This window comes from Muntiacus reevesi, chromosome 1 (assembly GCF_963930625.1).
Source record: "Muntiacus reevesi chromosome 1, mMunRee1.1, whole genome shotgun sequence".
NCBI lineage: Eukaryota > Metazoa > Chordata > Mammalia > Artiodactyla > Cervidae > Muntiacus > Muntiacus reevesi.
The window spans coordinates 185,006,139-185,019,378 of NC_089249.1; the positions used below are offsets into that span (position 1 = coordinate 185,006,139).

The following is a 13,240-nucleotide window of genomic DNA, read 5'->3' on the forward strand; positions in this document are numbered from 1 at the left end:
CAGGGAATCAAGAAAACCCTGGGAAGGGTTGGCTTCTCTGAATGCAGAGAAGTCTTGGGGCGATGTTTAAGCTGGGCGTTGGGCCTGGAAGGGCATCCCTGCGAGAGGGAACAGTATACGCAAGTGACAGGGGCAGAAGGCAGGTTGGTCTGTCCCAAGAGCTGCCTGTGACACAGTCTGGCTGGATTTTAGGCTCTGGTTGGGAAAGCAGGAAAGAAGGAGGAGGCTTGTGCGTTAGTCTGAGTGAGAACCGCTGCAGCAGCAACCACAGCAGTGGCTGTGGGTGGCCCGGAGGGGGCCAAGGAAGACAGGTGAAGGGCTCAGGGCAATAAGCCGGGAGCAGGGCCCCCAAACCCAGACCTTTATCATTCATCTATTTTTTTTTTTTTTTTTGGCTGTGCTGAATCTTCACTGTTGTATGCAGGCTTTCTCTCGTTATGGCCAGTGGGAACTACTCTCTAACTGCAATGTGCAGGCTTCTCCCTGTGGCAGCCACTCCTGTTGCAAAGCATAGGGTCTAGGTGAGTGGGTTGAGTAGTTGTGGTACAGAGGCTGAATGCCCAGCAGCATATGGGATCTTCCTGGACCAGGGATAGACCTGGTGTCCTTTGCATTGCAAGGCAGATTCTTAACCACTGGACCACCAGGGAAGCCTTCATTCATCCTTTTTATGTAGTTTATCATTGGGAGGGGGCTTCGCACTGCTCAGTGGTAAAAAATCTGCCTGCTAAGGCAGGAGATGAGATGCAGGAGACGCAGTTCAACCCCTGTGTCGGGAAGAAGGACATGGCAACCCACTCCAGTATTCTTTCCTGGAGACTCCCATGGACAGAGGAGCCTGGCGGGCTACAGTCCATGGGGTCTCAAAGATAGAGAGCTGGACACAACTGGGTGGCTGAGCACATGTGGTTGGGAGGAGCAGGATTCCAGTTTCAAAAAGCTGGAGTAAGTGTAGGCTGGTTCCTAATCACAGGGTGGCCCCTGACGGAAGCTCTCTCCTGGACTGCAGGCAGGCCCCCAGGTGCCCATTTCAGCTCTGATCATGCCCTGGTGGCTGGCTTGTTGGCTGGAAGAAGGCATCCTTGCTGGGCAACAGGTGTGTCCACGTGTTCAATTTTAGGACCAGGAGAGCCCCGTGGACAGAGGACCCTGGTGGGTTACAGTCCATGGGGTCACAAAGAGTCAGACACGCCTGAGCAACTAACACACACACTTCCCATGTGCTGGTCTGGAGGTTCCAGGAAAACAGGCTGATCCCACCCCTCAGCCTAGACCATTGGTTCCTCCCAGGACCCAGAAAATGGATCACATCAGTACTTGATGCTTGGATTTCTTCTTTCCTCCCTGGAAGAACTTTCTGGAGAATGATGTCTTGAGGGGGATGGGGGAGCCCCCGAATGGACCAACCGTTCTCACTCAGGTCCGGCTGGGCCTGCCCATAAGCAGTATTCAAACCCTCTGTCACACGTGCTGCTGTAAATCTTCCTTGTACACATTTGACCTTGTGTGTGACTTAGGTGCAGTGAGCCTCTAAGGCTCAGGCCTCACTCATGTGTCTTGCTCAGACCTGTCTCTTGAGTTCCTAGGAGGGTGCCTGAACCCACTGTTGGACAATTAGATGGGAAGCAAAGAGCATGTTGTAGATCGAGGGGTATGAACACATGTACACACAACATGCACATAGATAGGTGGTGTGCACACACACGTGTAGATAGTTATACTTGCACACATATGCAGAGACACGTGCCTCACACAAGTGCACTCGTGTCTCACAGTGCCATGCCTGCTCCATAGGTAGATGTGCACACGGAGATGCGTGCATGCATGGCACACACATATACGCACGCACGTGTGTACACGTGTACACCAAGCTCTGTTATAATGCAGTGGACCTCCATGGTTGGAGAGAGGGTCAGAGGAAGTGCTTTGCGAGGCCTGCATGTGGAGTGGCTTCTCTTATCCCTTGGCTGGGGAGGATTTGAGGTAGATAAGCAGCCCTTGAATCGACCTTGGTCTCCAAGTGGAGCTGGACCAAGGAGGGTGTTGGGGATTGAGGGAAGCAGGGGGCTCCTAGGAGGACAATGTGGAGGAGTTGGTTCTTTTTTTTTTTTAACATTTGTTTATTTTTGGTTGTGCTGGATCTTCATTGCTGCATGTGAGCTTTCTCTAGTTGGGAAGAGCAGGGGCTACTCTCTAGTTGCAGGATGCGGGCTTCTCATGGTGGTGGCCTCTCATTGCAGAGTACAGGCTCTAGAGCACGAAGGCATCAGTAGTTGCTGGAGGTGGGCCCAGTAACTGCAGCACGTGGGCTTAATTGCTCCGCTTCATGTGGGATCTTCCCAGACCAGGAATCCAACTGGTGTCCCTTGCATTGTAAGGCAGATTCTTAACCACTGGACCACCATGGAAGCCCAAGTAGTTGGTTCTGATAAGAAATGCAAAGGGGGTTTCTCATGGGGAGCGTGGTTTGGAGAGAAGGCTTCCAGGGTGGATGGAATGCAGTGGGCAGTGAGGCGTGCTGGGAGGGTGTGCAGATTCTGGGTACCATGGTTGCTTGCCACCCTCCCCAGGTCTACATGAAGATATCAGTTCCCAAGGGCATCCAGTTTGTCGGACATCCTGGCAAACGCCATCTGACCAAGAAGACGTGTGTGGCCTCTGGGGAGACGGAGCCCACCTGGGTGGTTCTGTCCTTTGGCGACCTGGGCCTCAGCAACATCACAGGTGAGGTCCACGTGCTTATTGGGACATCTCCCTCTCCAGGACACCAAGGGGCCCAGGTGCTGAATCCAGGCATGGGGGAAGGGTCAGTAGGGCAGAACATGAGGTCGAGGGACAAGAGAGCTACTCGGGGAGCTACTGGGATCAGTCCAGAGGGAGTGATCAAGAGGTAGGGGGCCACATCTGGGGAAGCCAGGCTCTTAGAATGCCCTACCAAAGTAGCATACACATGCATTCAACACTTGCACACATGTGCACTCATGCATATATATGCACTCACATATATGCAACATGCATCACGCGCACTCATATGCATGCATGCATACCTGGGAAGCCTGGGACAAGAGTGGGGGACAGAAGAGCACCGGATGGGGTCCTGTTTTGAGAACCAGCACCAAGTACTCAAATCTCCGCAGCCAAAGCTCTGGCTTACAGAGAAACGAGCTGCTGCCGGGATGGGAAGTCGGTCAGACCCCCAGAGGAGAATTACGCTGATAGAAGGGTCCCCATCGGAAGGGACCACATCCGGCGCAGTGTGATGGTCGAGGTAAGCCCATGTCCTTGCTCGAAGCACTTGGCCAGGGCCTGATTCACTCCCCAGTGAGGTGGGGGCTGGGCTGTGTGGGCCTTCCCTGAGCCAGGGCCAGGGTAGTGCCCACCAGTCCTGCTCTGGGGCCTGGGGTTGAAGGACCATGGCAGCCATCCCCTCTCCAAGTGGCAGAAGAGGCTTTGGTGCAGGGATGTGGGGCTCGCAAAGGCTGCAGGGAAGTGTCCTGACCCCTGGGGTGGATCGCCGTGGAGGGTGGCGTGCCTCTGTCTCCTGGCTGCCCGTTTGTCATAAACAGTTGTAGAGACTGAGAGCCGGCATTTGGACGGCTGTCCTTGGAATGCCCTTGTGGGAAGGACACAGCCTTCAGCCGAGGCGCCTAGGCCACCACCACCCCCCTGCCTTGCCTCCCCTCTCAACTGTGCATCTGGGATCTGCCACTTGTGCTTGGGGCTCATTGAATGCCTTCTGATTCCCAGTCTGCTCTGTGGGATTGGGTGCTCACACTCACCCCACAGCGTGGGGGAGGTTAGAGAATGCACACGGCATCTCACAATGCTGGAACAATGATGCCCCATCTTTTCTGGGGCTGCTCGGATGCTTTAGAGCCCAGAGCTCTGGTCAGACTCCTGTTTACTGCTGCTTGGAGAGCACGCGGCAGCCCCGCTGAAGGGCTGAAGCCCCGAGTGTTTGCCCCTCCCCAGTGGCCCAGCTGCAAACAGCTGCCCTCCCTCCCAGCTGCAGTCCTGGTGGAGTTGAGCGCAAATGGTTTCCATCAGCACCAGGAGTCACATGCGAGCTGGGCAGAACTCCCGGAGGCGGACGGGTCATTGCTGCAGCTTTGTTGACATGACGTGATGGAGTCCTCAGGGACCAGTGTGTCATCGGATGAGGCATACAACCTCCACGAGCCAGCGGGAGTGGGATGGCCTCAACAGGAAATGCAGAAATCCCTCGTGACCCACTGCAAAGCCCTGTGCACACTCCTCAGCCACAGCCTGCCCTCCCTCCATCCGAGGAGGCAGCGAGCCGCCCCCAGAGCAGCCAGCCCGACCTGGAGGCCTGGAGCTCTTGTCCCTTTCCTCTGCAAGAGGAGTTTCTAAGATGCACAGAGAAGGATTCTCCTGTTCCTCCCACTCGCACTGCTCAGCTGTTTCCAGTGTCTGCAGCATCCACTGGTCCAGCTATGTACACTCAGCTCTAGGAGACGGGAGGTATGATATAGGCATCAGAAGACCTGAAATGTCAGTGCAAAGACTGAAGCATGAACTAGAGAAATAGACTGATGAAACAGGAAGTGCTGGGTGTGAGGCTTCTCCCATCTTGTCCCACCGTGGAACTCTGGGCGATGGTTCACTCACTCTGTTACGCGATGGACCCTGACCAGATGTCACATGCCACCGACCAGGCTGGAGGCCGAATACAACAGAAAGGCCATTCCCGAGAGGCACGTGGTAGGGAGGAAGTGATGGCTACACCATCACGAGCGTTGTGTCAAGTGGAAGAGGCGCCACTGCCATCCCACCCAGCTCCCCAGTGGCTCAGGGGATTATGACCTTTCGAAATTTTGCTGGAGAGCCTTCGATCACCCCACCATATCTCAATGGAGTTCACAGAATCGAAAAGAAGGCCGACATAATTCAGAGCCATGAGGAGAGCCTCGCGGGCGTTACAGGAGTGAAAGGGGGTCTACCCTTTTGGCCAGAGTTGGGGTCTGGAGAGAGCCTAGAGTTCAAATGGGAACTGCTGGGCAGTTAAATGAGAGTGTGTGTGGAAGGCATCTCTTGGGTTCCTGGCCTGAGTGCTACAGAAATGGGAGCCGCTGTCATCCAGGCATTTACAATGGTCAACTGGGGGATCCTGGACACAAGCCGGGGATGCCTTTTCCATTTTAGGAAATGTCCATCAGCTGATGAATGAATAAACATGGTGCAAGGGGATACAGTTTCCCAACATCATGGAATATTACTCAGTCATGAAAAGGAACGAAGCACTGATTTGTGCTCTAGTGTAGATGAACCTTGAAAACATTATGCTGACTGAAAGAAGCCAGACACAAAAGATTGCATAGTGTATGATCCCATACATATGAAATGTCCAGAATAGATAAATCCCTAGAACAGATAAGAATGAAGCACTGTTATGTGCTATAAGGTTGCAGAAAAGTCCTGCCAGAGATAATAATAGTGACATTTCTCAAGGACCTTGTTTTGGAACCTGACTGGCAGCTGGCTCGAGCACAGAGGCAATGGAGATTGGAACCCAGGATCAACTAAAAGCCAGGGCAGCATGAAGGCAAGAGGCTGGCACCAGAGGCCCCTCTGAGTTGAGCTGGAAGAAGACATAGGGCTGAGTGGCCAGGAGCAGCCCCCCTGGCTATTTCAAAGGCTATGCTGGGGTGGGGGTGTGTCCAGGAGACCCTGGATGGTCAGAGGCCATGCTCAGCACCAGAGGAAGGGTTCAGAGGCTGTCTCGGGATTTGCATGTTCTGAACATTGAGTGTAAATGCAATCATATACTCTGAGGGCTTTCCTCTCTGGCTTCTTTCACTTAGCATGATGTTTTTGAGGTCTGCTTACATTGTGGTGATAGTTTAGTCGCTCAGTCGTGTCTGACTCTTGCAACCCCACAGACTGTAGCCCTCCAGGCTCCTCTGTCCCATGGGATTTCCCAGGCAAGCATCCTGGAGTGGGTTGCCACTTCCTCCTCCAGGGGATCTTCCCACGTCTCCTGCGTTGCAGGTAGTCTCCCACATTGCAGGTGGATTCTTTACTGCTAAGCCACCAGGGAAGCCCTATCTATAGTCTACTGTTTTTCATATTCGTATTAGCCCTACTGACTACGCTCTTTCCCCACATATAAGTCCTATATTGTAGCGCGTATCAGTGCCTCGTCCCTTTTCATGGTTGTGTAATGTTCCACTGTATCTGTTCACCCATCGATAGACATCTGAGTTATGAATCATTTTTATGACTGTATAGCTATCATGGGTTTACAATGGCCAGGCCCTGTCCAGTGACAGCCTCTTTTCCAGCAAGAGACTGAGTTGATAGACTGGTAAGGGGATTGCTGAGGCCCAAGCAGACCCTTGGGGGCTCCCCTTGGAGCCTTGGCCGAGCAGGTAGCCTGTAGACTCCATGTCAGGTGTGCTGGGTGGGAGATGACAGTCCAGCTGATGACGGCTCAGTGTCATCCACAAGGGTGTGCTTGGCTTCTTGGTGCCAACCATGGGCCGTTTCGCTGAAGATTTGTCAACTAGTTGCTCAGCGGGGACCTCTGGTTGTGGCTTGTGTGGGTGAGGCGGGTTGATAGTGGGAAGTGGACGTGATCCAGACAGGTGCCTCCTGGACTCATCAGTACAGACCCTGGATGGATGATGGCCGTCTCTACAGCATCTGCAGAGGCCTGGGGGCAGGGGTGGAGGGAGGGCAATGAGAAGATCTAACAAGAACCAACTGTTCAGTAGCACTGAGAAGACGCCAGCCCTGTCTGAAGTACACCTAACCCTCACATCGGGGTCAATGCCGTCATCACCTCCATCTTCAGTTCAGCTCAGTTCAGTCGCTCAGTCATGTCCGACTCTTTGCGATGCCATGGACTGCAGCACGCCAGGCTTCCCTGTCCATCACCAACTCCCGGAGTTTATTCAAACTCATGTCCATTGAGTCGGTGATGCCATCCAACCATCTCATCCTCTGTCGTCCCCTTCTCCTCCCGCCCTCAATTTTTCCCTTCACCAGGGTCTTTTCCAATGAGTCAGTTCTTCACATCTGGTGGCCAAAAGTATTGGAGTTTCAGCTTCAGCATCAATCCTTCCAATGATGGCAAGTAGAGGCCCAGAGAGGTTAAGTGAGTGGCCCTGGGTCACCCAGCAAGCAGTGGGTGTATTAGGGTTCTCTGGAGAAACAGAGCCAATTGGACATAAATCTCTTTCTAGAAAGAGATTTATTATAAGCAACTGGCTTACACGGTCATGTGTGCTAAGTTGCTTCAGTTGTATCCTACTCTTTGCCACCCCATGGACTGTAACCCACCAGGCTTCTCTGTCCATGGGATTGTCCAGGCAAGAATACTGGAGTGGGTTGCCATGTCCTCCTCCAGGGGATCTTCCTGACCCAGGGATCGAACCCGTGTCTCTTACATCGTGTGCATTGGCAGGCGGGTTCTTTACCACCAGGACCACCTGTGAAGCTTACATGGTCATGGAGGCTGAGAAATCAATCATGGAGGCTGAGAAATCCATAGTCTGCAATTTTGAAGGCCTGCAAACCAGGAGTGTCAAGGGCAGAGAAGATCAATGCCCCAACTAAAAAACTGTCTGGCAGAGAGAGAATTCATCCCTCTTCCGCCTCTTGTTGTATTCGGGCCCTCAGTGGAGTGTTTGGGGGTTACCCACACTGGGGAGGGCCATTTGCATCCCAGTCCATCCATTCAAATGCTGGCTCCTTTAAGAGATGCCCTCACAGGCACGCCCAGAAGTAACATTTGATCAGATGTCTGGAGTTGACCCATCACAGTGGGAGAAATCGGGACCCCAGGAGGCTGTCTGGCAGCAATGGTCAAAGTTTAACCCTTTAAGGTCTGACCTCAAGTGGCTCCAGGTCATCAATTTGCTGACACTGCTAAAGGAGACCTGGAAAAGTTAGAATCCCACGGGTCAGGTGAAACCCCACAAGGTGTATCCCATTAAATTTCAAGTGAGCTCCCCTTTTTAAAAAAAAAATTATTTATTTTTGGCTGTGCTGGGTCTTTGTTGCTGCGCGCGGGCTTTCTCTAGTTGCAGTGGTCGGGCTTCTCATTCGGTAGCTTCTCTTGTCGCCGTGTATGGGCTCCAGAGTGCCGGCTCAGGAGTTATGGTGCATGGCTTAGCCTGTGTAATCTTCCCAGATCAGAGATCAAACTGTGTCTCCTGCATTGGCAGGCGGATTCTCAACCGCTGGACCATGACGGAGGGTCACGAGTGCTCCCTGTGAAGAGAACAAGCAACTGCCTACTGGGTGGCATCGTGGAGCGGGTGGGAGCAGGACCGTGAGGGACGGGAGGCAGAGGGGGCACTGGATGGTGGGACAGAGACCCCCGCCCTTGGCAGACCGGGGTGCCCCATTCTCAATGCTCTTGGAGGTCAGATGGGGCCGTGGATCCTGGCAGCCTTTGAGTCATTGTGTTCTTTACCCAGAGGGAGAAGCCGGGCTGGGATCTGGGTGGAAGGAGTGGTCAGGAGGGTGGGGTAGGGGTGTGAGAAGCCTGCTAACTCTAGGCGTGGTTGGTGAGTTTGACTAGAGCCCAGGGAAAGGGAAGTGAGCCTCAGTTTCCCCATCTGGACACAGGAGGTAGGAGGCCGGGTCAATCTCCGTGCACTCGTGGCATCGTCCTGTGGGGTCCAGACTCAGCAGCTCCGAGTCTGCGGCCGTGGGACAGCGGCCCGTGCAGTGACTGCCTCCACTGGTGTTCAGTTCTCCCCGTTTCTCTGTTTCAGCCTGAAGGAGCCCCCCGATCATACACCTACAGCGCTTTCTTCTGTCCCAATGGTGAGTCCCCCACGCCCACCCTGCCAAAGACTTACACCTACACTGTTGCAACTTCGTTGCCGCCGAGTGGACACCTGTCCTGCCTCGGGGCTGGGGACACCACAGCAAAGCCACTGAAATGTCCCAGCTAGGGACAGATGTAAGCCAGGGTGAGGACTGGGCTTCTGCCAGGCAGGAAGTAAGCACATCATGATGGTTGACTGCAGGTGCCAACGAGAAAAGAGATTGCCCTCAGCAGAAGGGGCTGTGGAATTTGGAGTCCCGAGTGAGGAACTGACGGTCTGGGGAAGGGAGGTCTAGAGTCACATCATGGGAAAGCTGGGAGGGTGACCCAGAACCCAGGGGTAGCAGAGGAGGGTGGGGGAAATTAAGATAGGTTCCAGGAAGTGTGAGATCTGGGGTCCACCCTGGTCCCCTGAAATTGACATTAGGCCTGCCCATGATCTGGAAGTGGGTATGGAATGCCCAGGGAGTGGAGTGTCCAGAGAAAGACGCTTCCACACCTCTGCCTTGGTGGGGTCATGTCAGTGCTGGGAGGAAGGTGAGACTGAGCTGCCCATGGGAGGGTCTGACCCCACCCCATCCAACCCCTCCTCAGAGAGCCCTCCAGTTTGGAGCTGGGCTGGGCCTGGCACTGGATGCTCATCTGGCACGTTTTGCCAAGAGGCAGAGCAGAGGATCTGAGATGGAATCCCCAGGTGACGCCAACCCCTAGGCGTACCACCTCCCTGTTGCCACACTCTGGACCCAGGCTTCCTTTTGACATCCCCCCTCCCCTTTGTTCAGCAAATAGCAAGACATCACATATATACTCAAATGATTTTGTAAATAATTGTATGTCTTTGTTTTGGGGGACGTCCTTGTGGCTCAGCTGGTAAAGAATCCACCTGCAATGTGGGAGACCTGGGTTCAATCCCTGGGTTGGGAAGATACCCCGGAGAGGGGAAAGGCTACCCACTCCAGTATTCTGGCCTGGAGAGTTCCACAGGCTCTACAGTCCATGGGGTTGCAAAGAGTTGGACACGACTGAGTGCCTTTCACTTTATTTTTAGCTGTGCTGAGTCTGCATTGCTGAGTGGGCTTTTCTCTGGTTGTGGCGAGCAGGGGCTACTCTCTAGTTGTGATGTGCGGGCTTTTCATGGCGGTGGCCTCTCCTGTTGCGGAGCACAGGCTCTAGAGTATGGGAGCTTTAGTAGCTGCGGCTCACGGGCTCCAGAGCAGGGCTCAGTAGCTGTGGTGAAAGCTTGCTGCTATGAGCCGTGAGCGACGCCGGGATCCTTGGCCTTCCGAGGGAGAGGAATTTGATCCAGGGCCAGTGTCGAGGGTTGATTGCTCAGAGCTTTTGTGTAATAAAGTTTTATTAAAGTGTAAAAGAGATAAAGCTCCTGACACAGACATCAGAAGGGGGCAGAAAGAGTGCCCCCTTGCTAGTTTATAGCAAGAAGTTATATACCTATTCGAAAGCTGCTAATTAAAGGAAGGAAATGTGTCAAAACTCAGCTGCACTAGACCCCTCACCCACAACATGAATTTTGAGATAACCTTGGCACAAGGTGAATCATCCCGGGCCATAAAGCAATTGACATGAATCTTGAAGAAAGGCAGGTTTCCAAGCACATACATAGTTTCATTAACATAGCTTAAGAGAAAATTTCCATGAGTAAAACATACTGGTTTGTTGAGCCATTATCGGTTCTGAGTCTTAGGCAGAACCAACTTGAAGAAAGGCAGAGTCTAAGGTAAGTACATAGTTCATTAACGCAACTTAAGAAAAACACTTCCATAAGAAAAAATTGGTTAGCTCAAGGTTTGAGAAAAGTTAAGTTCAGGTGGATCCAAGTGTCATCCTGACAACACAGACTTTTAAAAGGAACCTCCTTTTAATTTTGTATAGGGAAGGAAAAAAGTCTGACACTTGTAGTTTGTTTCTTCCTGCCACTTAGAGAGAAAAAAACATCTGACACTTGCAACCTATTTCCTCCTCTTGGGTACCCCTAGCCTTCCTGCCTGTTACCCTCAGTGAGGCACAGGCTTAGTTGCTCCACGGCATGTGGGATCTCCCTGGATCAGGGATCAAACCCATGTCTCCTGCATTGGCCGGTGACCCACTCATTACCACTGAGCCACCAGGGAAGCCCTTAGAGAAATGCAAATTGAAAGGCAATAGGTTATCAGGGCACACGTATCAGAATGAGTAAAATAAAAAGTAATGACAACATGAGAAGGTGGCCAGGATGTGGACGAGTTGGATCTTTCATACACTGCCGGTGGGAATGTAAAATGGTACAGCCACTGTGGTTTCTTAGGACAGTTTGAGGACTTAAAAAAAACAGCATGCTGTCGGCATACTCACTAGTAATTATACTATTAGGCATTTCTTCAGAGAAACGAAGACTTACATTCATACAAAAACCTGTATACAAATGTTCATATCAGCTGGTATCTCAGACGGTAAAGATTCCACCTGCAGTGCAGCAGACCTGGCTTTGATCCCTGGGTTAGGAAGAACCCCTGGAGGAGGGTATGGCAACCCACTCCAGTGTTCTTGCCTGGAGAATCCCGTGGGCAGAGGAGCCGTGGGCTATAGCCCATGGGGTAACACAGTCAGATATGCCTGAGCGACTAAACATAAGCACAGCACGAACTGAAGACAGCCTAGATGTCCTTCCGTGGGTGAACAGTTAAGCAAATTGTGATCTGTCCGTATGTCAGAATATGAACCAGAGATAAAAAGGAAAAAACTATTGATAATATGCAGCAACTAAAATGAAGGGGATTGAGTAAAAAAAAAAAAAAAAAAGAATCAATCCTAAAAGAATACATAAAAGATTCTTTCTATAACATTTTCCAAATGACAAAATTTTAGAGATGGTGGTGATATTAGTGGTTGTGGGGGTGGGGAGAAAGGATGTGAGTATAGTGATAAAAGCGTAACAAGAGGGATCCCACACAAATAGAATTGGAGAAATCTGAATGAGATCACGGGATTCTAAGAGTACCAGTATCCTAGTAATGGTGGTATACTAGAATTTTGCGAGATGTTACCTTTGGGGAAACTGGGTCAAAGATTTCTCTTTGTTAATTCTTAGAGCCACATATGGGCTTTCAAGGTGGTACTAGGGGTAAAGAACCTACCTGCCAATGCAGAAGTCATAAGGTTTGATGCCTGGGTCTGGAAGATCCTCTGGAGGAGGGCATGGCAACCCACTCCAGTATTCTTGCCTGGAGAATCCCATGAACAGAGGAACCTGGAGGGCTACAGTCCATAGGTTGCAAAGAGTTGGACACAATGAAGCACCTTAGCAGGCACACACGCAGAGTCATGTATGAATCTGTAATTATCTCAGTAAATTTTAAATTAAAAACATTTTTAAAAGCCAGTGCATGAGGACTTCCCTGGCAGTTCAGTGATTAGGACAGACTTCGCCTTCCAATGCAGGCAGTGCAGGTTCAATCCCTGGTCAGAGAGCTAAGGTCCCACATGCCTTGCAGACAAGAAACCAGAACTTATAATGGTAGCAATACTGTAACAAATTCAATAAAGACTTTTTAAAATGGTCCCCATAATAAATCTTAAAAAATGCATGTGCACAAATACTGTATGATTCCACTTATATGATCCCCCTAGAGTAGTCAAGATTCTAGAGACAGAAAGTAGGGTAGTGGTTTTCAGGAGCTGGGGGAGAGGAAAATGGAGATTTATTGTTTTTTGTTGTTGTTGGGTTTTTTTTAAATTTATTGTTTAATGGATACAGAGCTTTAGTTTTACAAGATGAAAAGAGTTCTTGGGGTGGATGCTAATGATGTTTAAACAATGTGAATGCATTTAGTGCCACTGACCTGTACACTTAAAAATGGTTTAAGATGGTAAATTTTGCATTATGTGTGTTTTATCACAATTTTTAAAATTGGGAAAGGAAAAAGCAATACCTATGTACTAGAGAAAATTTATAAAAATAGAAATACAAAACTGTCTCCTTTAGTTCACATACAAAAACATTTTGTTATATTCACTTTCCTAGGATTGATTATTGTTTGTTTTAGCATAGTTGTGATTCATGAGGCATATAGTTTTATGTCTTGCCTTTTTCACTTAATATATCCTCAGCACTTTTCCTTGTTATTGTATTGTTTATAAAGTCTTTATATAAACAGCACTTCAAAACAGCTTCATAATGGTCTATTAAATGACTGTCCCATAATTTGATCATTATGGAACATTTTGAAACATTACTGGACATTTGCATATTGTTTGTATTTTTTTATATTTTAATCCACACTAAACTGAATATATTTGTATTCAAAGTAAGATCAGTAACATTTTTAACATGTTTATTGAGATATAATTGACATACACTAAATTAGACGTATTTTAAGCGTAGTTTGATCAATGTTGAGAAACATCTGTGAAGCCATCACCACAATTAAAATAATGAAGATTTTT

General features: G+C 50.3%; 1 protein-coding gene across 3 annotated transcripts in view; it reads left to right on the forward strand.

Moving 5' to 3' along the window:
* The window catches only part of CPAMD8 (C3 and PZP like alpha-2-macroglobulin domain containing 8), a 99,868-nt gene that overhangs the window by 52,923 nt on the left and 33,705 nt on the right, over positions 1-13,240 (forward strand). For all 3 annotated transcript variants that reach the window (XR_010660847.1, XM_065917491.1, XM_065917492.1), the window contains exons 21-23: positions 2,571-2,724; positions 3,138-3,268; positions 8,745-8,796. Coding sequence is in view for 2 of the 3 variants with exons in the window: in XM_065917491.1 (XP_065773563.1) it covers positions 2,571-2,724; positions 3,138-3,268; positions 8,745-8,796 (337 nt within the window). In the remaining variant the exon portion in view is untranslated. The remainder of the gene's footprint in view (positions 1-2,570; positions 2,725-3,137; positions 3,269-8,744; positions 8,797-13,240) is intronic.